Genomic DNA, 27,859 nt, shown 5'->3' with positions numbered 1-27,859 from the left:
TAATACCCATTTATTAACACACATTAATTCAAAGTTCAGTGCTATAATTCTGTTTTTAGCAACATTTCTGGCTCAAGGTCACACAATAATGTAAATATTTTTTGTAGACACTAAGAGATATGAACACCAGTCATAAAACTAAAATATATTTCGATGAGAATACTAAATTGTTTAATAATTTTAATTATGCGAAAAATTATGTTTTGGAGCAAAAATAAATGTGTTTATATAAAGGTATGGGCGGGTTGTGTATATTGGTAACTTTTTCTTATTTCAGGCTCGAAATTTTCATTCGATCCAAGCATGGACGATGCTAGTTCCCTCTTGGATTGTGAGCACACCGGCTCCAGAAGATCCCTGGCAGATACCAGTGTAACGTCGACGGCCGACCTATCAGTATTCTCTACCATAACGCGCTCACAAGCTCACGAGAACAGCTTGGACACTCACAGCAATATGTCGGACAACTCAGTGGGCGGAGCCAGTTCTGCCGGATCGGGCATAGGCGCGACTAGTAGCCTGCAGAGGGGTGTATCAAGCCACTCGACTCCTAGAGCTACTCCGAGAAATCCTTCGCCTGATGTCTTACGGATTTACGTCCCTTATACCCCGCTGGATACACCCATAGCTAGTCCTCATAACGGTGATTTATCAAGAGCTCCGTGTACTTTTTTAGATACAAATAAAATTAGGATCAAAATAGATAACGATGAATTGCTGACTCCTTTGGTGGAACACGGTCAGATTAAGAATTTCATTTTGGAGAGCCCTATCGATTTGAAATAGACAAGATATTTTGAGTATAATAATAATGATGGGTTACACATATTTCCAAGAAATTTGCTTTATTTGGAAACTATAAACTAAATGAAAATTATAGAGAATAAAAATTTGGGCTCATCTCTAATAAAATCGAAGCTTTAAAGAGCTTAATATAAAAACTAAAAATGATGCCCTATTTACAATATCTTATGTACGTGTAGATTCTTAATTGTTAATAGACACAGAAGCTGTCAATAAAGTAATTTTTTATATAATATATTTAATAAAAAAAACTTTAAAAATTTACCCGAAGTAATTTCTTTGAAATTATGTGCCCCAATTCATCAATTAGGTCACTACTTTATAAAACGTTTAAGCAATTAAACTAGTATTTAATCCAGATGATGTTTTCTAAAAAAAGCTATATTGGCAATAAAAATATTTCAGATATTTTCGAAGTAGTGATCGCTTATCGAGGTTGAGACGTTGTTAATAAATAAAATTGCAGCAATAGCTGATAAAAAACATATGCGACAAAGGAATGGCCTGTGTTTCGTCTGTCTGTGGCTTTTTTGAAACAATTTTTGTATAGTTTAGCCCTAGTTATATATTTCAACCATATTTGATCTAATTTGGTTATATCGTTTGGGCAAATTAATATTTATAACTAGAGAGGATTACTTTTACTAAAAATATGCAGCTATTTTTTGTAAATTTGCCTAAGTATGCAAATGCATATTAAAAATATTCAAAAATAAAAGAAAATAATAAATATTTATGTTTAAAATACTCATTTTTCACATAAAAATAAATGAAATGACACACAAACTGATATTATAAGTAAGAATCTAGAAGATTATAATATGTAGTATGAATTCATAATGAAATATTTTTCAAAATTTTCAACTAAAAACTTTTGCCTTCTATCATTAAAAATGTGTCCTTTGTTCTAATGACTTGATTAGATCTGGTAAAAAACTAAAATTAACTTTTATGAACATAAGTTCTTTAGTAATTTTTACATTACTTGAAAAGTTCTTAACTTTCAATTACACACTATGAGTCGTTTTGAATATCTAACACATCTTTTATGACATCCATATCATTTGCGTAGAAAATTGCTGCTTTAATCAATGTTCCTCATCTTGTAATTATGGGCCTTTGCTGCAAGCTTACTCCTGGTAATTTTTCTTTACTGATCTGCACACGTAAATGTGCTTTCAAAAATACTTTTTTATTTTAACGCCTGAAGTTAATTTATTGACTAATTCAAATTCACTTCCAAGAACTTCTGCTACTCTGTTTATGCCATGTAGAAGACAAGTAACGTGTACCATATTTGGATAAAATGTTTTCAAATTTTGTCGCCTTTACCACATACGGCGCGGCATCTGATAAAAATATTTTAAAAAAATTACTTTTATTTCTTTTGGCAAAAAGAAAGGGAGTTTTCGCGAATGAAACGGCTTACAGTCATATTATTGGTTTTCTCCAGTTGTTTTGCAGCTATTAAATAAGGTTTTCCTGGTTCATCCTCGTTTAAGGCGCCGATTGTAAGATGCACCACATCCGCCGCGTGCATCTGTACTTTCATCGACAATTACGTAACAGTTGTTATCGCTTAAAGAAACTTTAATTTCCTCAATTACTCAGCCATACAATACATTCACATTGCTCTTTCTTAATGTTACCTCGTTAGGAATATTTTTGCAAAAATTGCTTAAAATGTGCATTTTGAATTTTTTTAACGGAATGTTTGTTGCAAACAGAGCTTTACACAGGTCTTGATTAAACAAACATTTTTCTCTTTTTGATTCATCTTGATCTTGAACATTTTGGAGAGATGTATGAATCGACTGCTGAACGGGTACTAATTCAATGTTTTTTAGCTTCAACTTATGAGTCGCAGTTTTTAAATCTAGTTCGACTTGAAACTTCTCACAGAAAATCTGTAGAAAAAAATGTTCAAAAGCGGAATTATCTACAATTTAATAAATTTTTGTATTTTGATGCTTCTCTCTATGTCCGTCTTTATAAAAGTAAAAGCGAATTTGTTCAATAAAAATACTCTTCCTTAAGAAATTTCTTTTTTGGGACCGATGCTTTTGTTTGTCAATTCCACATTTAAGAAATAAAGTGTGAAAATGAATGTAACTTACGATTTTGGAGCAAGCCTTGCAAAATACTTTATCTTCACTTAATTTTAACTCGGGAAAACACTTTATCCAAACAATTTTTTGAATGGTAGACAATGGTTGACATATTTAAATTTAATATATAACAAACACTTTAAAAATATTAAACACCCTACAACGCTTAAACCAATGTTTGCCAGAAACTGACAAAATAATTAGACCCTTAAAAGCAGGCCGGTACCTACGACTTGCTATGCTAATAAAATAGTCTTTCTTGGAAAACCCATAATTATTAAATTCAGATAATAATGGGAAATTTTATATAGATAATGAGCTCGTTCATATCCAAGTTATAAAATTGCAACTAAGAGAGGAAAATTTTAAACTTTTATATAATTTATTTTTTGCAAAATATGAAAAATGTCTCGTTCAGCTTAAATATCCAATGTTGATTGAAACGAGCAAAAATATGCAATATATGCATCTATATGCACTTTATATATATTCTGGTTTCTATATATAACGAAACAAAAACTCATTTTCTAAAGGACAGCTCATTTTAGTGACACTTTATACCTGTCAATTGATCGGGAATGTTTGGGATATAATTATAGATAATTGGGAGTAAATATCTATATATGCACTCCCACTAGGATAAGTTTAAGTATGGGAGAGCAAAAGTCGTTCGGATAAGTTGAAGCGTGCTATAATACTATTTATCTTGCAAGATAATTTGCTTTAAAGTCATTTAAAGCCCGTCATTTAAAAATAATTTGCAACTTTTTGCTTTAATCAAAACTATGCAAATAATGTACAAAAATATATGAACAGGAATATTTATATCTACTTGTCTGCAGACGAGATGATCATACACACACACAATCATACAACGCAGAGAGACATGTACGTTCTAATGAAATAGTGGGACCCACATGTCCGAAGATCAAACCGGTCACACTCCGTAATGGAGTATTACCTGTCTGATCCCCAAGCTATCCATGCACCCCTTCTCTTCGCAACACATAATGAATGGGTAGGCTTTGCACTGATCGTTACTTTGGATGTCCTGAGTAATGGGACAGCCTCTGTTTTATTTGATGTGGTTAGGCCACCTAACTTTAGCAGCTTAAAAACAGCTTTTCTCCTTATGAAATGACTGAATTTTAAGTTTGCTTGACCTGGGACTTGTGTCCCCAAAAAATATGTGTTTCAGACAGTGAGACATTTACCTAAGTCGGTGTCCGCTGTCCGGATTGTGTGTGCTCGGTCACACAGCCGTCGAATTGGCAAAATAAATTTTGTTCTCCTCGCCGGCTGGGTGCCTGATGGGTCGGCCGTCGAACCCATACTTGTTCAATGCTTAGATTTTGCGTTATTGGTCTCTTGGACCTACCTAAAGGGTTTCTCTCTTGCCTGAAGGGCGTTTTGGTTTAGAAATTTGTGGCTTTTCCGTGGTGTTTACTATATCTTGGTGTAACATAAGGGGGTTAGCATTGTTAAATAGATAAAATAAAAGAAGAATGAAAAATAGTGGTGAAAGGTGCATTCCCTGGTATACACGGCCCTCGCTCACTTTGTGTATATATTTTTGTTGAGCCTGTTCTTTTTTTTTTGTTTAGAAAATAGCAAAATGGTTAGTTAAATCAAATATAACTAAACAAAAGAAAATAAAATGTTGAGCAAGTGCTCGTTTTTTTTTTGTCCATTTTGTTATCGTATTTTATTACTTACTCTGTGACTCTCTTTTCAGAGATAGTCAGTTAACTGTCTTAACGTTCTGGCTTGGGTGATTTCTGAGATTGTTGTATATTTCGTGTGCCTCTTGTTTATTGTTCTTAGGATGCTTTTGGTTTATCTCTCTAATTAACTATTTTAATGAGACGTATTTAGGTATGTTGACTGCCTCCCTTATTATGTGATTTTGGGCTGTTTGTATTTTTTCCTGTTGAGACATGACGTCTTAGGGCTTTTACTTTGTTAATTGTTTGTTTTATGTGTTCTGTAAAGGTCAATTTACTATCCATTTTGACCCTAAGATATTAGACTTGGTTCCTGTCATTCGATTGGAGTAGGTATCGAATATTCTTATTTGTTGTTCTGGTCTGCGTCTTCTTTTCTTGTACATGACTGCCTGTGTTCTATTTTCCATTGTATGCAGCAGTAATTAGTTTAGTGCTTCTTGCAGATATCTTGTTGCCGTATTAGGGTTTATGCTACTAGCTGCTATTGCCGTGCCATCTGCGTATAGACTTAGCATTGTTTGTGGACCTGTAGGAGTATATATGGTGTATAGATACCGTGACAATACCGCTCCTTGTGGTACTCCAGTCCCCATAGTTCCATCCGACTTTGGACAGAGTTGATCCTATTCGAACTCTGAACCTTCTGTTAGCTAGGTCCGAAAGTAGGCCTCATATCATTGCCTCACTATATCCGTATTGATTCATTGTATGCCAGACTCCCTCAAAGGCTTTACTGACATCTAGGAAGGCGATTGCTATTTACTTCTCTCCGTTGAATACTTTTTGATTGACTGCTAATCGCAGTACCTGAATTTCACACGAGTGTTTGGATCTAAATCCGAACTGTGTTTCAGGTATTGCTCGGGACGAGATGAGAAACATATCCATCCGATTATCGGTGTTTAATTCAAAACCTTTCGGTCTGTAGTTTGTAAGACACTAGTACATTCTGAATCAAATAGAAGCAAACAGAATGCTATGACATTATCTGTCCCTTTCTTTTCTTTAAAGGGTACTAGATGGCGCCTGATTTTTCATGAAGTATCTAAAAACGCCCGTTATGTAAACAAAATTTGCCATTTTCTACTTGAAACAAAAGTATCAACTATTTGTCTCATGCTGCCACTACTTTACTTAGATATTGCAAGATATTTGCTCAGATATTTACTTTACATAGATATTGCAAATTATTGTCGCTACCGTATCATGTGCGTATCTTATAGGGCCACCGTTGATTTTTATTCCAATTATGTTGCCCTGTAGTACTTGCTCCAGATTTTTTCGAATACGCTTTAAATATGAACGAAAATAAAACGCTTTCCAGCCTGATTCCCATTATTAAATCAACTTTCACACAAGTATAATATACTAGGTTATACTTATAGCTTTCAGTTACCACTTTTTATGAATTCTGTCATGAATTACCTCTAAAAATACTTTGAATACGTGACTCATTAGGCCGATATTTTGCTACCTTCCTTGAAATGTTTTAACTGTGAAAAATAATCAATCATTTCCTTTACTGATTTTTCTCATTTATTAATATAATATTTTATTACACTTTGATAATTAGATACTTCTATATTAAAAGCCTTATTAGATTTAAAACATTGTCTTCCCTTACATATTTATGGAATTGTAATATATTTATATCGGATACATAATAGCAATACTTATATTCATTTGTCATGCAAATAGTAGAAACACTAGAAATAATTTAATTGTTATTTCACAGTTTCAAAATTGTCACATACTTATCGGACCACTGGTCATTATGAGAGACAACTCTGTCAAATAGCACATTGTCACCGTGTTTGTCTTAATTATGTAAAATAAGATGTGAAAACTTGGTAAAATAATTAGATTATATAAAGAAAGGTTGTAATTTGTATTCGGGTTTTTATAAGAATGATATTGAATCTTTCAGAATAATGTTTCTTCCAAATAAAATGGCTTATCTTACTGATATGTTTGAAGCATTCTAAAGCATATAAACAAGACTTTATAGTTAATTTTGATTGAAACTCCATTCTTGGTATACTTTATTTCACAAGACAATCAGATTGCACAAGATGTGTCTTATCTACTGGGCGTAGCAGAGGCGTTTGCAAATCGAGATTTTTAAATTTCTTGCCATATTTGACAACTACTACCTGTCAGTGTGATACAGTGTGTTTTAATGATTTTATTGCAACTTTAAAGAATTTAAAGTTAAGTTAGGGTATTACTTTTGATGTTTTTACTTCTTAATAATACAACAATTACAGGGCAATATGAAATAAAACATACACTCTTTTAAGAAAAATAAAAAATCACTGGGAACATTTTTCAAAAGAAAAGCAATATTTTATTGTCTCCAAAAGAAAATATGACCCTTTATAAAAGGTCAAAGAATGGAAGTGAAGGAAATAGAAGACTCCAAACACAAAAAAAGAAAACATGGATTGGCTATTTAAAGGAACTATAACAGAGAGACAACAAATGATCTTAGAACCAGAAACACCAGAAATAACCACAAACGAAGAAGTTAACATAAACAGGCAGAAGGTTAAAAAAACACTTGAAAAGTTGAAGAATAGAATAGATGTAGATAAAGATGGGATACCAAATAAACTGCTGGTCACTCGCACAGGGGCGATTACAAACAACATTACAAGAGGTACAATAGCATTAATAAGTAATGTATGATATTTTAGATTTTATGATATTTGATATGATGATATTTTTCTAAAAAACTAGTTGGGATCACTGAGAATGTCATCTAGCTGCGGGTTGAGATTTAGCTGTCGTCTTACATCACGGAGGCCGTCTGCTTCAAGAGTGAGTCCGGGTGATTATTATGTTTATTGTCGCTTGCAAAATTTTAAAACTGATGAAAGCTGAACTACCATGACAGTATAGTATTAAATCATCTGCATAAGCTTCATATTTGTAAGAGAAGCTAAATTAAAACAAAGACCACTTATGGCGAGGTTACATAAGGTAGGACTTAACACTGAACCTTGGGGAGTGCCATCGATTTGAGTATAAACAGAAGAGAATACACCATTTACAGAAACTTTGAAGGTTCTTTGAGAGAAAAATTTTTCTATAAAATGAAGTATATTTCCTGTGAATTATGTTGCTTTAGCTTGGTGATTATAACTTGTCGACTAATCGTATCGATTGCCCCTTCTATGTCAATGACGACAGCCATTACATACCTTTCATTTATTGACATGGCGATGTCACTCTGGAGACAGGATTGTCGCGTGGATCTGTGTCGTCGAAAGGAAAAGTGTTCTTAAAAATAATTTTAGATACCAGATAAGACGTTTATTGATAATTTTTGCACATGATACAGGTAAGAGATATAGGCCTATAAATAAGAATCGGTGAGGCAGGTAGTTCATTTTTTTTTATTGGTAATATTATTGACGCATGAAAAAGCCATATTTTATTCTAGATCTTTAGAAGTAAATTTAGATATGAAGGTAACAATTTCTTTAAGAATTTGTAGGGAGAGTCATCAGAGCCAACAGTTGTGTTTTTATAGGATTTGAGTGCAGATTTTAGTTCGGAGTAGATTAAAGGAGAGTTCAGATAATTGGTATCTTGTGAAGCTGCAGATGAAGGAAAAAAAGGGTGAAGGAAGAGAAGAGTATATAGGGTTAGGTAATGATTTATTGCAAAATTTTTTTTCAGTTTTCTGCCAGAACCTTGGCTATTTCTTGATTATCAATCATAACCTTTTGATTAAAAAAGAGATTGGAAATTTTAAGATTATTTCTTTGTCGTGTATTTGTCTTTTTTTTCCCATAAACGTCAAGCTTTTTCCAAACTTAGGGGAGATATATTGTCTCCATGAAGTTTTCTTACTTAATTTAATAGTGTGTTAAGATTTAGCTCTTGCTTTTTAGTGCAATAAGGTTCTCCTTACATTTGTTTCTGCTGTAAATTTTTAGATCAGATTTTTGCTGCTGCACAGCGTTTTCGCAAGATGAGTTCCACTATGTGACACTTTTTCGTTCAGCTGAAATGACTGATTTCCTGATGTGTGTCTCAGCAGCAAGGCGAATGGTGTTTGGCGAATTGGATATAAGCCATCTTAATGTAGGAGCATGTAAAGGTTGGGTTGCTAAAGCTTAGATCAATGTTGGAAAAGTAACCAGTAGAAATAGTAAAGTAAGTGTGAGAGCCCGTGTTTAACAGACATGTACCAGCGCAGTAATAACATTTTCGACAAGTTTACCTCCAGCATACGTGTGATTGGAACCCCACAACACATTATGAGCATTTAAATCCCCGACATATATGTAGGGGCTAGAAAGTTCAAATATTAGGTTTAGCAATTCTTCCTCTTTATGGGGGTAGTTTGGAGGGACTTATAAATTACAGATTGTAAGTTTATTGGGGCACCAGCAAGTTATAGGCTTCTAAATTAGAAGAAATTGGAAGATGCGATGAGAAAATGTCGGAAGAAATAAAGATAGTAGTGCCTCCACTGGCTCTTATGCAATTGGTCCTCATATAGTGGATAAGTGTTTTAAATGAGGAAGTTTGGAATTTTCTGCAATGGTTTCTTGTAGGCTTGTAATGTTTGGTTTGAATTATGATGTTAAGGATTGGATTCTCTTCAGCCGAGTGAAGAATTGCCATCGCAATTCCACTAAATTAACTCGAATATGAAAATGAGATAAAAGATGAAGTGAAAATGCACAGAGAGAAGAAAAAAAAAGGATTACTATTCATTATGTGTGCTGTGATTAGATTCGACATCAGAGGGATTATCGGAATAGGCACTAATATAGTCTTGTATGTCAGCGGAGGTAGGCTGTGTTTTAATTTTTCAAGATTCTAGTAATACGGTTTTTTAGTGATCTTTTCTTTGTACCTGTGTAGAGCTGGGATAAGTCCATATGAATACCATCTATGTTGGAGGAAAATTTATGAGCTTCTTGTAGTGGGGTGGGACAGCCAAAAGAGTGCTCAAGAAAAGCAATAAGTTAAGTGGAATTGAGTGTAAAATTAGCCGGATTATCTTTGTAAACACTTTCTATAGCGGACTTTGACTTTTTTGGCTAGTTGGGGTGGCATGGAGAATCTCGAAGGTTGTAAAGAAGTTGATAACGCAAGAGTAATGGAGGGAGAGAGAATGGTAGGAGTGTCGAGAGAAATATCGGTAGAGTGTCCTCTTTTTGGGCCTACTATTAATATGGGCTTTGAATTGGTTGGAGGAGAAATGGATATGTCCGTCAGTATCCAATGGTAGCCGAGGTAGGTATGTCCTTAATGGGGATGGACTGAATTTCTGAAGATGGACTAGCCTTTCTGTGTCTGATTTATTTGAAGAAAGTATTCGACAGAGAAGAACTCAAAGACAGACGCATTAAGCCCCATGCACCATGCTGCTCAATTTAATCAAGGATAAAGTCATCAAAAAAGGAGATGGGTACAGAATGGGGAACAAAGAAGTAAAAATAATCTATTACGAAGACGACGCGGTATTTATAACCCAAGATAAAGGTAGTCTTCAAAGACTAGTTTACATATTCAACACAAGAGCAATGTAATTTAATATCGCCATCAAAACTCAGAAATCTTAAAAATCGTTGACGTCACGATTGAGCAACTAATGAAACTAAAATACTTTGGGATTGCACCATCCAGTTATGGAATTCTTGAGAGAGACGTGATAGAAAGTACAAAAAGCAAAAATATTGCTAGGAATTAATGACACTATATGTAGAAACCGAGAAGAAATCAAGAATTTATAAAGCCAGTATAGAGACTTTTATTTAAATAAGATTTTAATGTAATTTAGGACCAATAATCGATAGCTTAAACAACCGTATCACTGAAATAAATTAAAGTATAGAATATATGAAAAATACCAGAACGTACTGAAAGACAGGCAAATAACCAAACACAAAACCAAATCAAAATTATGACAGCAGTTCGATGACAGGCGACTATAAAACAGACAAAATGTGCCGTATCTAGAAATGAGGAGAATTTTTAAGCCGAAGGAAAGTCTAGAAAGGAAAACATAAACATATATTTAATAAAGAAATAAGAACGTCGACTAAAGGAAAGATACTCTGAGAAGAGTGAAGTAGTTCGGTTACATATATTTTGATGATTATCAGAATCTATAGCTTTTTCATATTTATGGAGACCAAGCCCCATTTACGCTTAAAGTTTTTTTTTAGATTCTAGTATACCATACCCAAAAGTATAGTTAATGATGTAAAAGAGCTTTTTCTTTACCATGTTTTTCTCTTTTTTTTTTGTGTTTTTTTTTAATTTGCCAGAATAATAGGAAAGTACAGAACATAACTTAGTAATAAACCCTAAACACTAGTTTATTCTGAAAGATTTAATATAATTGATTCTTAATCTAATTTAAATGATCTTAATATTTCTATATTATTATAATAGACTCATGTTAATATACATCGTTGGAATTCAAAGAACTGAACATATAGGATTTAAGATTGGATTCAGTTTTATCTTTAAAGTAAAAGAGCGTATTATAAATCGGCAACAGCGCAACCGTACGTCATTTTTAAAGGTACACACAACATTTTTCGGCCTAAGTTTTGTTGTTAAACGTTGAGCTGTAGACAATTTTGAATAGCACTTGAAATTTTAATATAATTTAGTATTCTATAAATGAACAAGCTAGAGATCAAAAATGTAAGATAATATTAATAATAGATAAATGTAATATAAAACATTTCGTTGTAGTAAAAGGCGCGGTAAACTGCACTGGAGTTCTCCATAATCTTTTTAATTACTTTGTTTAGAATATTTTTGCCTATATTATCAGTTAGAGTTAATTTGTATAAAATCAGCAAAAATTCAAATGGAATTTTAAATATTATTGTTTATTTGGCTAATAATGAATATATAAATATGATGGTTAACCTGCTGTACAATTATTTTGTAAATAACATTATAATAGTGTACTTACTGATCATTTACATTCATAAATCATCATCATCGTCACTAAATTTACTACCGTTATCATTATATAAAACTATAATCACTGGATTAATTTCACTAATTTTATTTTCCCGGATCCACCACTCTTCTATTCATTTTTCACATTTATTTACAATTTTGGCCCATATTTCTGGAGATGCAGTTTTAAGAGCTTCTTGCCACATTTCCCTAACTGCAATGTGACTGTATCCACTGCATCCAACCTGATTATCATAATACTTTTTACATATACCCCTGATGTGTTCGATGGGATTAAACTGGCAGTGATACGGCGGTAACCGTAGTACTTGATGTCCATAACTTGATACAATTTGGTCAACTATATAAACTGGTTTTTCATTACGTTTCGAAATTTCCAGTAACTCTGATTTGAAGGCGTATTCTGGAAAATTGATATTATTTTTAACTAAACAATTTTTTATGCTCGGTACGTTCCACGACTGTTTTGGTTGTTTCTACAAAATCTCTGAATGGTAAGGTGCATTATCTAAAACTATAACTGATGGTTCACTCAGACTAGGTAACAGTTTCTCCTCAAGCTATTTAACAAACATATCTGCATTCATGTTTTCATGGTAATCAGCAGATTTTGGTATTAAAGAAAAAATCAAATCTGCGTTTTCTAGCCTTCTTTCCCTTCTGCATGAAGAATGATGTGTTCCTTTTGCCTTCGCTAACTGTGTGTTTTATGGATTTTATGCTGTCGCCTTGCCAAATTCTTTTAATTCCACCCTTTGCAAATATCCATGTCTCATCTAACTATACGAATGTTGCATTTTCAGATTTAAGTCTAGTATATTCTCTCAAAAATTTAATTCTTTTATGAACCACACTACTCCTTTCGCATAAAAGTAACCTAATATTTTATTTTTTGAATTTAAATCCTAAATCTCTCAACACTTTCCATAGGCTAGTCCTCTTAATTTCAGAAACTTGTCTTTCTCTTATTTTGGCCAGTAAAGTCTCTAAACTGACATGTTGATTGTTTTCACGCATTCGATACAAAGTATTGCAAATTTCAATTTTTTCTCCATCAGGTAAGTCAATGCTCCTAGAATGTTTACGAGTTGTTTTCTTGTCTTCGTGATACTCAGGCACAGTAAGATCTTCTTGAGAATCTCTGACAGCCTTCATTACAGTTTTTAGCTTACTTTCACGTATCCCGAATGCGTCACAAACGCGTTGATTTATACATAATAATGACTTTAAAGGTCTGCCATTGTCTCTTTTCATGGTAAAGTATTTATGCACATTTGCAATTAATTCATCAATATCCAACTTACGTCTAGGCATGATGGTCACTTGAAATTACACGTTTGAATTACAATATACTAAGTTTCGATCAATGTGACAGAAACTTTTTAACTGTTGTGCTTGAGAGGTAAAATATAATATAACCGCTTACAAAGATCCTAAACACATTAAGCAAATTAGCCTAATGATCATTAGGAATGCCGATTGTAATTTAATTATGTTTGATAAAAAGTTTAGAAATGGTTGGAAACCGTACATAAACAAATTAAAATGTTTCCCACAATTATTTTATTTTTAGTACAAGTATTTTTATTTGAAAATGAAAAGTTAGATATATTTACCAAAACCCTAACTTTAACCCGTAATCACAGAAGTCTCAAAAACGGTACACTCTGACAATGTTCTAGTTTACTCCAAAGTATTTTTGAAAAAAAAATTAAAAGTGATATTTTCGTACTTTGCATATCTACTTTGAATATAAATTATCCTTAGCACGGTAGTATTTGTTTCATAAAAAAAAATATTAAACAAGTAGCTAAAACAAATTTACGTTAAATAACATTATGCAAGAATACTATTTATTAACAAAAAATGTAACAAAATATACAAAACTATGAATAACGGGTTAATGACACATATTATTTATTTTATACCTAAAATTTAGCAAAGTGTTAAACATTATGGAGAACTCCAGTGCAGTTTACCGTGCCTTTTACTACAACGAAAGAATTTCTGTGAATTTCGTTAATCGTTTAGAGGTGAAGTTGGTTGAATGTACTGTATGTTGCAAGATGTATCAGGTGTATTGTATGTTTATTTCCTAGACTTCCAACATTGTATACCACCCTTTGAAGAACATAAATAAGCCTACATTTAGTTGAGAGTTTCGGTGATGTTATTTTTGTCTAATTTTTTCCATTCTAATATGAGATACGTATAGAATTTTTAGCGTACAAATATAAATAGAATAGCGAAATCCTATATTTAAAAAGTCCATATAGAAAGAGATTTGACTGTTAATATTAAATGAAAAGATTTGTAATCTATCCTTGTGACTATCTATTTTTAAGGTAACTATTTTTACATTTTTATGTTTTTAGTATTATTCACTTTTTCTCAAATTAGAATATTTTTATAATTGTCATTCCAAGAGATTTCTCTTCTGTCGTTCGATATACATAATCTCTGTTTTGTATTTCAAATGCATTTTGTCAATGGAAATATGTCATAAATTGTAAAATAAATCCTTTATTACCATTTCAACGTCCAGATCGGTAGACTTTGTTAACAATTTTAAAAACTTTTTTACCTCTCATAATTTATTCTTAAATGCCTCTAATATACTTTCAACTTGAAACTATAAAGCTTTAAACTGGTGTTTCATGTGTTTATTAAAACATTAAAACGAGTTTATTTACGCTGAATTGATTGCATGATATAAAATTTAACTCAAAATTATCTATCGCAAAAATAATGAAATCTTTAAGCTTTATTTTACAATTTATATGACCTTTTTCTGAAAATATTTATTATGTTTATTTATAAAATCCAAAAAAATCGTTCCATTATTCTCATAGTTTTACATAATTGTTAAAATATTCGGAAAATCTTTCGTTACTGACAATTAATTGTAAATTTAATTTATTTTTTTATTTATTCATGTACATTTTGTTATTTTTGCTAAATTTTTATTTTTCGGCTACATACAGAATGCATCATAAAAAATAAGACATTTTTGTTAAAACGAAAAGTATTTTACCTTGTAACCAGTTTTTACTCAATTAGTTGGAGTTCCACATGGAAGCGTACTTATACCGGTACTGTATCCTATATTCACTGCGGATTAATCTACATCTTCAGAAGTCACTACAGTAACAAACGCAGATGACACTACACAGCTGTACTTTATTCGCACGAAGACCCAGTCATAGCATTACTCAGAGTTCAAACTCACGTAGATGCAATACTAAATTAGTTAAAAATGTGGCGTGTGCGAATTATCGAAAAAGTATTCAATCTTCCAAGTGCCATCCACAAGTGAAAGTGTACTCCATTATCCTTAAAAGGTCTACACCGGCGCAGAAAAACACATAAACTGCTTAGAAATGAAAGTCGATCGTAGATTAATATGGAGGAAACATTTTTACTGAGAAAACAAAAGTTAAACTTCAACTCATGAAACTATATTGATTCGTTTATCAAATATATCAATAAAAAACAAAGCTGTGGTATACAAATGTATTTTGATGGATGTTCGGAGTTATCGAATTTAATTGTGGGGAACCACAGCTAGGTCTAGTATCCATATACTGGAAATATTTTATTCCGAAGTCCTCCCTACGATAACTAATGCTGAAAGCTAAGTGCCAAACGATACCATTGCCCAAGTCTTCAAAATGACAACCGTAAAGGAAGAAACCACCACATTTAGCCAACGATATGAACAGACACTGATAAACCATCATAATAATTTAGCCCTGAACATCATTAGATAACCAGTTTGACTTAAGTAAAAAGAGTCCAAACGACATGCTAAATAGACATAAGTGACATTGCACCTGTGCCTAGACTATGTAAAAAATTGCCCTTGGACAATTTTCTCTTCGCCTGTAATTAAACATTCGACAATTTTCCCATTGTAATGATATTAAGAATTTAAAGAAATTGAGATACTATTATGTCTAAATTGAGCGGTAAAACATCTTGAAAAATGCTTGATGAAATGAAATAATTTCGAATTTAATTGTGATAAATCTTATTTTGTTATTCTTATTTTTATTTTATTAGTCTTATTTTCTTCCTCTTCATACTGAGAAATAATAAATATAGTCTTCTGCAGGTCATCATGCAGGGTAGAGTCGATGACAAAAAGGGAATAGGTAGAAAGAGGAAGTCATGGCTGCGAAATATTCGAGACTGGACAAACATGACTGTAGACGAATTATTCCACGTTGCAAAACACATAGAAGCTTTTAAAAATGTGGTCGTCAACCTCCGTTAATGGGGACGGCATAGGAAGAAGAAGAAGATTTTCTTCCTCCTATTTAGACTACAATTTTAGATTGTAGATTTCAAAGATTTCAGCATCTTGAAGCTCTATAGTCTTTTTCTTGACAGCCAACAGACGTTTATATCTTTTTTTCCGGCTTTTGGCCTAGAAAACATTGTTCGACTAGGCTGTACGAAGTTTCTTTTTCCGTTTTCGTACATCTTTCTCGATTTGTCTTTTCGGAATACCGCGAAATAGTTCTGGTCTGATCAAAAGAGTACTACTCCTGCCTTAGCAAGTCTATCCGCAAGATAGTTACCATAATTCCTTTATGTTCTTGCACCTACCTTAATAAGGCTAGGCCTTAATAATTAATTGTTTAAGGATTACTTGACAGGTCTATACTAGTTAGTTAGAATATGACAGCGCGCACAAAGAGACATCTATGTTTCAGTTGCAGTACTGTTTATTTTAAGCAATACTATATATGCAAGTACCGACAGTTGTATATTTTTAAAAGATCAAGAAATAAGTAATACAACATTTGTAATACCACAAAATTTCAAACATGTAGGACACCTAAAACGAAATTGGAAAATATTTTTAAATATTTTACCTAAAATAATTTTGTTCGGAATATATTTAATTTTTACAAATGGTGATGCATTCTGTATGCCAAAATGGCCAACTATTTTAAGCTTAAATCATACCAAATTAATCACTACGATATTTCTGCCCTTTTTATTTATTCCGCGTTTGATCTTGAAAGATCGTAAGTGGAGTAAGCTCGAAGCAAGCTGCAATCTAACATAATTAATATCTGCTTAACGAGTTCACTTAAAGTATACCACAAATTAGAAAGAAGAGAAATATTGACCAAATGTTTTCTTTTTATAGAGGGTGTCTCAAAACTGATACCAATGCTTTTGATACCAAGTCTGTTTAGGAAGCTACAACAAATCAAAAATTAATAGTGAACAATGTTATGATTGTTCTACATTACCAACGTACTACTTTCATGATTAAAAACAAACTTTTAAAGTGAATACTTCTTATCGCTTGGTATAATATGTTTGCACGGGTCCGAAATAATATTTAGCATTACGCGAAATATCGAGACGCGTGCAGTAACCTTGCGTTATACAGTAATATACATAATATATGTACATTCATGTATACTTATTATAAAAATAAAGTGACGTTTAGTAAACGTCATTTTATTTTTTGGTAACTTTTTTTATATCAACTTTAGAAAATATGATGAAATTTATTTTCACATACAAACAGTAATTTAATGCTCCTTTGGATTGACGTCACTAAAACCGTGGCTAAGTTTACGTCTATTTACTTTTTTACTTTTCACACGAACGACTGGAGGTCGATTCAGGAGAAAAATTTTGTTTTTGAAATCCATTATAATGAAATATAATGATCATCAAAATGAAGTCACTAAACATAAATACAAAATAATATTGAAAATGTAAATTTTGAATAAATTCTATATTATATTTACCAAATTTTGAATATTACTAAAATCATTAACCAAAATTTTTAAAGAAAAAATGAAGATTTTTTAAATTTTAAAGAAATTAATGTGGTATTGTTATAAAAAATGTTAATAATTCAGTACTAAGAAGACATACAATTTCATTACCCCACATATAGTCTTCTTCTCCTTGTGCCATTCCTATCGGATATTGGAAATCATCAAGGCTATCCTGACCTTGTTTACAGCTGATCTAAAGAGTTCATTAGTGGTACAGCCAAACCACTCTCAAATTACGCAACCATGACATTCTTCTACGGCCTGGATTCCGTTTTCCTTCTATTTTTCCTTGCATTATATTTTGAAGTAATGCGTATTTATGTCCTCTCATCAGGTGGCTCAAATATTCGAGTTTTCTTCGTTTGATCGTTGACAAAATTTCTGGGTCTTTTCCTATCCTTCGCATTAATTCAAAGTTTATAACTCTTTCGACCCAACTTATCTTCAGCATTCGACGGTAGCACCACATCTCAAAACTTTCAATATTTTTTATATTATTCCGCTTGAGAGTCCATGCCTTTACACCGTATAATAGCGTGTTAAATACGTAGCCCATTAGCACTCTTAATCGGAGAGGGATGCTTATATCTCTGTTGCAGAAGAATTTCCTCATATTTATGAAAGTGGCCCTGGCAATTTCGATACGTCTTTTTATTTCATTGTTTTGGTCTCCAGTTTCGTTTATTGAAGTACCCAAGTATTTGCAACTTGATACTTTTTCAATTTGAATGCCGTTTATACTAATATGTGCTGGTTGTGTCATGTTCTTACTGAAGACCACATACTTGGTTTTTTTGATATTGATACTTATGCCATAATTGTTGCAGGCAATATTTATATTTGTAAGTAATCGTTGTAATTCTTCTACTATGCTTGCGACTAGTACAGTGTCGTCTGCGTATCGAATATTATTTACAACCTCTCCATTGATTACGATTCCTTCGTTTGCTTGCAGAAGAGTTTCCTGGCAGATGCTTTCACTATAAACATTACATAGTAGCGGTGACAAAATGCATCCCTGTCGTACTCCTCTACGTATTTCTATTGCTTGTGATATCTCATTTTCTATTTTGATGTTAGCTTTCTGATTCCAATATAGATTGAGAATTATTCGTAGATCTTTATTATCTATGTCCTTTCTTTCAAGAAGGTCTCTTAGCTTATCATGGCGTACTCTGTCAAACGCTTTTTCAAAATCGATAAAACATGCATGTACTTCCTGATTAACGTCTAGGCATCTTTGTGTAAGAACATTCAAACCGAAGAGAGCTTCTCGAGTACCTAATCCCTTTGTGAACCCCATCTGTGTATCACTAATATCTGAATCCAACTTTTGATAATCTCAGTTGTGGATAACTTTTAGAAATATCTTTAGTAGATGGCTCATTAAAGATATTGTTCGATGTTCTAAACATTCTTTTGCATTGGATTTCTTCGGCAGTGTAACGAATGTAGACAACAGCCACTCTTGAGGTATAATACCAGTTTTGTATATTGTGTTAAATAAGTGCAATATTATAACTATTGAGTCATCATCCAAGAGCTTTAACAATTCAGTAGGAACCTCATCAGGTCCATTTGCCTTTCCAGTTTTGGAATTTCTAAGTGCCGCTTCTACTTCACATTTTAGGATTTCTGTTGTTCTAAAACAATTCTCTTATGTATTCACTCCATCTATTAATTTTTTCTGTTAAATCTATAATAATCTTTCCGTCTTTGTTCTTAAGCAAACTTATTTGATGTCTTCCTTGAGTTCCTGTAATTTCTTTTACTTTTTTATGTACATTGAATGTGTCACATTTTCTTTCATAGTTTTCCATTTCTACATATTGTTCTTCAATCCATAATTCTTTGGCCTTCTTTATTCTTTGCTTTATGTTCTTATCAACCTCTCTGTATTTTTGTGCATTATTCTTCATTTTACGTCTTTCATCCATTAGTTCTAGTATGTCTGGTGTCATCCATACCTTGTGTTTCTTTGCAGATCTGGTTAGGTGTTTCTTTCCCGTAGTTCTTATTGTAGTGTTTATATACTTAAGTTTTTCATCTATGTTGTCTGTTCTGCGGATTTGACTTTCTGCTATTTAGAGGCTGGTGTTTATTTCTTCTTGCACTGTTTGTCGTAGGTGTTCACTTTTTAGCTGGCTTAAGTCTAACGCTGGGATGATGGTTTTTCTTATTTTCTTTGGTCTAGCTTCTATCACAGATACTACTGGATTATAATCCGAACCGATATCAGCTCCAGGATAAGTTTTAGTAGATTTCACGGCATTACGGTATCTTTTTGTCACCATTAGGTAATCTATTTGGTTTCTGATTACTTTTTCTTGAGTGTGTTGTGACGTCCACGTATACAGTCGCCTTGGGGGCAATTTAAAGAATGTATTAGTTATTATTAAATCTTCACTTTGACAAAACTGAACTAAACGGTCACCCCTTTCATTTCTGTTACCTAAGCCATATTTACCGACATTTTCTCCAACTTTACCCTGACCTACCTTGGCGTTCAGATCGCCCATTACATATAGTAATAACGCGCTATAAGAATTATTCACTTCTGTCCGCGTTCCCCTAGTGCCACGCGCCGTTTTTTTTTTGTCAACTCGATGGCTCAGGGCTGGAATACTCGCCTTGATGTGAGCAGTTTTTTAGGTTAATGATTCAAGTCACGCTTCAGTCAGAAATTTTTCAAACGCAGCTATATAAAATCCAATCTGGATCTGGGCTTTGAATTAGGAATCGCCGGTGTATCGAGTTGGTCAATAAATGATAGTACAAAAACATATGTTTCGTGGCTCAGTGACGCTCATTTATTGATCCCTACCAGAAGACATTAAGATGCTAGAAAATCGGAACCTAATAGGAACCTTTTAGGGGGAATGGGCTACTATTGCAACCATCAGTCTATCCTATATTATATGTCTATGACATACCCTAACATGGTTGTATGACGTCACTTCCAATTAAAGTGATCCAAAACTATTGTGGTATAGAAAAATATATACATTTACATATACATTTTAATTGACCTTTTTAATTGAATTTAACAATATGCTTGCAGTTTGCTACGTTTACTCTTCATCATAGCTCTAGATATAATAATAATAAATTTAGTAGTTAGACGGTTTCTTTAAAGCATTTAATAAAATTTTGGGCCTAATATTTATAATTAATCAGATCTTTGGTAGTATACTTTGGATTAGAACGAAAAATAGCTTATTTATATAATTTAGAACTCTATCTTTTTAATTGAAAATATTACATTCCGTGAGAATTTATTTTTGTACCTTACCTGTAAGAAGAAAGTTGTTCCTTGTTCATTACATGTAACTAGTATATTGATCCAAAAATTACCATATATATTAGTATGTCTAAAAATACTCTATTATAATATTGTTATATTCTTTTAAAAATACAAAAATTAAAGTTTAAAAATAAGTAACTCATTGTTCTTACATGTTTTTTGAACAACTTTTAGTTTGGATATTAAGAATAGAGTACTGTATACTATCATGTAGAAAAGACAGTCATAGATGCTAAGGAATTGTGCCATACTTTCTTCGAATTTTTTTGAAAGTTTTGTCGTAGTGCAATCTTTACAGCGTGTACCAGCGAAATGTTCTGCAAAATGTTGATACATTTTAAAACAATTCTTAATTACATATATTTTCGTAAAATTTAACAAATACGCCCATTGTGAAACGTTACTATAATTTGTTGTTTTCTGAAATAAAACAAATCGGATTTAAATTACAAGTCGAGCCTGGCCTTATCGAATATGTTGGTTTATCTAAGTCCAATTGATTTCTATAAAGCAATGATTTGAGCCTGGGCAGACTTAATTTTCTTCAATGTCCTTATTTTTGGTGTCCACATGATCAATCAGTCATGTTGCCGGATAAACTACATACATTTCAGACTAAGTTGGATTTGCATCGATATCGCTGTCTGACTATCAGAGAGGATATATATTTTCGCTTTCATATAACCAATATAATATGATTGTCATTATTAAATACTTACACAGCAAGTCTGTTACATCGCAAACCCCTTCCTTTGCACCAGCGATTTATGTCAATCCAGTCATTTTGACCCAATTCCCTCGCTGCAGTCTGAAGGTGTCCATACCACATAAGCTGCTTCGTATTAACGGGATCCAGACTATTGTCTTCTATTTGCATCCTCCTTCTGATCTCATCACTCCTTAGGTCTGTTTGAGTTTGGAGATCCTACAGCTTCTTCTTCGGTAATCAATCTGTATAGCCTTTAATTTTTCTCTTTGTCTCTTAATTGTTTCATATATACATCTAATTGATCACAAAATACTAATACCTCGGTAGTTTCTACACTCCGATCTACTGCCTTTTGTGTATATCGATTAAATAAATGCTTGCATTAATTTGGGATATTTTCTCCTTTTAGACATCGCTTAAATATAGTTGTTGTTCCTGCCTTAGCTGGGTATATATGGATGTAATCATTTCTGTCCATCTTTTTAGTTTCTGTAAGTGAGACAATGTCTACGTTGTGTTTTCAGTTCTGGTGTTACATTCTTATATTTACTGGTTAAACTTCTCACATTCCAGGCTCCAAAAATCATAGTCCTCTTCCGTATGCAGTATCGATTTCCATTTGATTTGTCCGATTTTCTTTCTTAAGAACTTTTGCGGTTAATTTTTTAGATGACGTGTTGCACGCAAGTCAAACCAACTCCAATTCCAGGAGGACCTGGTAATTTTTCTGTCAGGGTTTTCTTCCATTATACTAGCTGGTTTACTAAACTAGAGAGGCCAGATTCCCCTTTTTGGTTCTTCTGCTCTGCCCGACAGATATACACGCGTGTTGTATTCGTCCTTCAAGACCATTGACCATTTTTCATTTGTAAACCAGATTAATAGGCTTTTACATGGCCCTTACAAGATACTATCAACCGGATCCAGCTAAATCTATGTTTTTTTTAGATTGTTACTCCTCCCCCTCCTCCCTTCCCTCCATTTCCCTTACATGATGGGATCCCAGATTTGAGACATGGGTAAAATAATTATCATATAATTATATGATAAATATTTTCATATAATTAATTGTCACCCCTACCTGAAAAACCCTGACTACTTTTCTACGATATTGTGGAGAGTGAATTACTGTGTACCAAGCGAAGGTGCCTTGCTTAAACTCGATTGATTTGCCGAGTCTCACTTTCAATATTGCAGAATTGATTGAATCGATCACTTTTCGGAGGTTTCATTCGAAGATTGCACGAGCAGCTTCTCCCTATGTAAGTGTGTTCAAGATACGTCTGTACTTTATATGTTCAAAAGAATTTTTTTACCTTTGTGAATCCGTCATATCCCCAAAGTGTTAGAAACTGTTCATATCCATTTCTGGTTAATGGAACATATAATATACAAATGCTGAGTTGAATTGTGCTTTTTGTACTGTTTATAATTGCTTCCTAATTGGATGAATCAATGATTTATCATCTATCACTTAAAAAATTACGCCTTAACGGTAAATTCACATTAATTTTAATTGTATTCCCGTATTTCATTTTTGTTATAATTATTTATTTTAGTAATAAGTTTAATATTTATATTACGTGATTATACAGACTACTTGAGTGTCTCAACATTTTTTTTTGTAGTCTGTTATTGGGCAGGAACTACTAGACATGTGTAAGCTATAATTGAATAATATCTGTGTTCACTTAAGAATTACTGTCTCTTGAGGTATAGTGAAATTAAATGTTATTGACGAAATAAAGTTACGTCATGCCAATGTGAGAGTATTAATTTGAAAAATTCCTAATTTTAAGTGTAATATTTATTTCTAACACTAATCAATATCATTTTAAATGTAAATTAGTGTTATAACAATTGTTGAAAACGAAATAAAAATCCATTTTAGTTGAATTTACTTTAACTCTCTATATGTATCTAACTATTTTGTATCCTTTATGGTCGCGAAGGAATACGGGGAAAATTTCTCAATTAAATCTTGTTGGAAAGAGAAATGAAAATGATGGTAGTTTTATGTTCCGAAATGGATCTATGGTAAACATTAATCTACCAATAGAATTCTATCTTCAGCCGCAATAAAAGTATAAACTATAATACCAATATTGCCCTTTTACATCGCTAGAGCAGCATAAGGTACAGCAGGATAGTTTGCTATAGGTGGATGGGCACCATAGATTTTTCGACGGTCGTGACCTGAAAGATATATGTACATCGTGCATCTATGTTTGTGGCTCCCGAATAGGATTAAACGCCTGCTGTTGAGCCTGTTTTGAGTCAAGGCCTTGCCTCAAGAGGTACTCGTTGCGTAGCTCATGCTAGCCCACTAGACCTTTTTCGATCCTTGCTGAATTCTATTGCTGCTTTCCTGACCACTTTTCAGTAACTCCTATTTATTTTTAGTAGTACGGTCTGAAGCAGAATTTAGTTTCATAGTTTCCGGATGCCTGCTGCTGAGTTGTTACGCCTGCTGTCAAGCCTCTTTTGAGTTGAGACCTTACTTCAAGAGGTACTCGCTACGTCACTCATGATAGCTCACTAGATCTCTTTCTGTTCCATAGTTTCTGAATGACTGATGCTGCGTTGTTACTCTTCTTTGTCTCCTTGTTATTGGTGCATTCGTGTCGTACGAAAATCTGGAGAATGGATGGTTATTCCCTGCAAAGCTCCACATGTTGGAAGAAGCTCCGCATGTCATTAACCATGACAGTTGGGTGTCGCCTGATACCCGGAGTCCATATAGTAGGTACTAAGCAACCCCTTAGCCCCACAATGTAGATTTTACGTTGCACCAAACCTTGAGATCACGCTGTTTCACCCGTGGTTCCTGGGGAATTTTCCTGTTTTTCCATCCACTTGGTCGGCTAATTAAGGCAAACCAAACATAGTTGAGATATTCCTCATTAGCCACCGACTTAACGATGCTAGTAGGTTATATGAATCAGTATTATCACTTGATTTATGAATACACCAGTTCCTACCAAATTTACCTGTACACAACAGTTACGTTGGCAGTCCATATATTAGCGTACGTCAAAGCATCGTTTGACAGCATCTATGTGACCTTGGTATAGCGACAGGTATACGGTTTTTATAAGGATCTCTTCAGTTCTTACTGAATTTACCTGTACACAATACTTAATTTTCGCATTGTCAGTCTATGTATTTGCGTATGTCAAATCATACTAGCATAGTGACTGGCCTATAGTATCTAGAAAAATCTTCGGCACATTTTTACTTTGTACAGATCTAGATACATTAATCGGTACTATCCCAGAGAACCTTGACAGTTAACATTGAAACGCCGAAGTCGCAAAGCACATCTTGACCTTCATTAGACATGCAGGTACAATCTTCTTCTTCCTGTTTATAAGCAATTCTGCTTGTTCAGTGGTGGATTAATACCTTTATGGAACTCCAACTTTTGCACGATCGTCCGATACTTTTTTTGGCGATTGGTGATTTACCTCTTGCTATTTTGACCACATGGGTCTCCCCCATTCTGCTTATGTGGTTATTTCATTCTTTTTTTCAATTTTGTGTCCATTCATTTATACACTGTACGTTACATTTTCTTCTAATGTCTTCACTTCTCTTTCGATCTCTCAGCTTATTTTTTGTAATTCTTCTCAGTACTCTCATCTCTGCCATTTCTAGTAGCCTGGATTTAAAAATTCTTGACTTCATCTTAGTGTTAATTTATCTGTTTCGTCATATAGTGTTATTAAGGCAGACTGCCAGTCTATTTGCTTTTTGTACTTGATCTCTCACTTCTTTGTCAAGATCTCTATAGTTGGACAGTTTAATTCCAAGGTATTCTATTTCTATTACTTGTTCAAGACGGAAGCCACCAATTTCTATTTTACATGTGATTGGTTCTTTGCTCATTACTATTGTTTTAGTTTTCTGAGATGAGATTTTCATATTAAATTATTTTGCTGTTATATTAAATCTGTAGACCAATCTTTGCAGAATATCTTCATCTTGGGCTATCAATGTTGTGTCATATACGTACCTAACAGTATTTTTACTTCTTTGTTTCCCATTCTGTATCATCTTCCTTTGTTGACACTTTTGATGATTTCATCCATGATTAAATTGAAGAGCATAGGGAGACAACTTACAGAACCTATTTCTATAGGTTCTGTAAGTTGTCCATCTATTCTGACTTCAATTTTGTTGTTTTGTTAGATGTTTTTATGATATTTAGGGGAACTTCTCTGTTCTACAGAAGATGAATTACATATTTGAGTCTTACTCTGTCAAATGATTTCTTTAAGTTAATCAGACATAGAAATGCTGGTCTATTATACTCTAGTGATTTCTCAGTAATTTGCTTTATGACGAATATTGCATCTGTACAGGATCTTACAGTACGAAAACCCTGTTGTTCATCTGCTAAACTTATCCTTTGATTTATTAGTTCTTGTAAAATTTTAGTTGTAAGTTTTAGGGTAGTATTTAACGAGTTTACATCTCTGTAGTTTTCTGGCTGTTTTTTATCTCCTTTTTTGAATAATAGAATTAATCCGCTCATTCTCCATTCTTCGTGTTTTATTATGCTTTATACTTTTGTTAATTAATGTTGTTAATTGTTCTGTCATTACTGCTCCACAATATTTTCTTCAACTTGTCAAGTGTTTTTAGACCTTCTGGCGTATTTATATTAACTTCTTCATTTGTGGTAATTTCTGGTGTCTCTGGGTCCAGAGTCGTTTGTCTTTCCTCTGCATAGAGCTTTTTTAGGTAGTCAATCCATGCATACTTTTCTATGTATTTTGGTTCTATTATTTCCTTGACCTCGTATAAAGCGCCATATTTTCTTTTGCAGACCATAAAAATCATGCTCCATTTCTTTCGAAAAGCGTTCCCAGTGAATATTTTTTATTTTTCTTACAAGTACATGTGTTTCGTTTCTTATTTACTTGTAATTATGGGAACGGCCTTGGGAACGATTTATTTTTATTTATATTTCTTTCACCAAGAACTGCCTTGGCTCCGACTAAGACATTAGACTTAATTTTTCCCCAGCTTTGTTTAACATGAAGAAAGTGAACAGGTACAATCAACCATGACAATGCAACAAAGTGAGTGACAAATGCAAAAGGGGAGTGAAAGATGAAAACACCGTTAGTACAATAAAAGCACAGGAAAGGATGGTATGAGCAGATATTGAGAAGAGAAGACAAGACTGGCAATAAAAAGTCAAGAGATATACCTACCGAAGATGATAATAAAAAAAAATATTTGTAAGAAAACAACAATAATGGAGATTACAAATATGGGAAAGAATATAATATAATAGAGTCAAATAAGAAGTAACAGAAAATATTAAAACAAAACAATACAGCATATAAAAAAAGTGGAAAAACCTGGTGCTTCTATGACAGAATTCTCTCTCTGTCTATCACTACAACCCGATGTGGGTCTTCACTGACTTCAAATTGTGTATTTAATTGCTATGGTCCATCAATAGTTTATCTCCACGTTCGATATTTAGGCTACGTAAATCTGCAGCATTATTATCTCTCCACTATATCCTTTGTCTTCCCAGCGGCCGCTTTTCCTTTGGGGTCTCTTTCCACATCAACCTGACGACACTTTGAGCTTGAATCTTGAAATAACCAGTCCATCTCAATATTTTCGAGTTTCGCATATTTTTATTATCTCTAGTATGTTATGTAATTCTTTAATTACCGATTAATTCTTACTCTGTAGTTTTTGTTTTCATATGACATACATTTTTAGATTTCATTCTCTTTTGTAGCGCAAACTAGCTACGATTACCTCTTTGTATTCTGTTTTTAATCTATTGTGTAATTTTGTCATCAGAGGTGATCGTAAATCCCAAATATGTTATACTGATGAATCCTTTTAAAGTTGTATTGGTCCATTTTCACGTTCTGTCATATTCTCACTTGTCGTTCTGTTATTGTTGTAGCTATATATTTTGTTTTATTTCTGTTGATTCGTAGGTCAACTTGTTTTGCGGCATTTTGTAGTTTAATAAAATCTTTCTTGCCACTCATAGTTGAATTTTCTACTATATCCATACCATCAGCGAATGCCGGAATAATGCGAAGATCTCGATTGCTAAAGAGGAACGTTTCTGTATTTGTTTTTCACAAAGAAATTCGATATTTTTCCTAAAGTCTTGCTTATCTAGTAGATCCTCCTTCACAAGCTTTTGTGGGATTAATTAACTTCTTTAGTATGTACATGCACAGTACTACCGTGGCATTTCACAACTGTATTCTTATGATGCTATAATTCGCTTGTATAAAATATATAAAGAGCTGGTGCAATGTTGTGTTGTATTCCTAGCATTTCTCCGTTAACTACCTAATCATAAAATATAAATAACTAACTCTTGAAGTTTTATAACTAATAAATTGATATCTGAAGTACAAAAAATAAAGGTTGGCAATTAT

General features: G+C 33.0%; 1 protein-coding gene across 1 annotated transcript in view; it reads left to right on the top strand.

The window, feature by feature from the left end:
• The window catches only part of LOC140450343 (USP6 N-terminal-like protein), a 75,998-nt gene extending 52,674 nt beyond the window's left edge, over positions 1-23,324 (top strand). The window contains exon 8 of the mRNA XM_072543932.1: positions 278-23,324. Coding sequence (XP_072400033.1) covers positions 278-786 — 509 coding nt within the window. The 3' untranslated portion in view covers positions 787-23,324. The remainder of the gene's footprint in view (positions 1-277) is intronic.
• Positions 23,325-27,859: the final 4,535 nt, after the last annotated feature.

The sequence above is a fragment of the Diabrotica undecimpunctata genome, chromosome 9 (genome assembly GCF_040954645.1).
Source record: "Diabrotica undecimpunctata isolate CICGRU chromosome 9, icDiaUnde3, whole genome shotgun sequence".
Lineage (NCBI taxonomy): Eukaryota > Metazoa > Arthropoda > Insecta > Coleoptera > Chrysomelidae > Diabrotica > Diabrotica undecimpunctata.
Note: the sequence above shows the minus strand (reverse complement) of the source record. Positions and strands in the feature narration are given on the sequence as shown.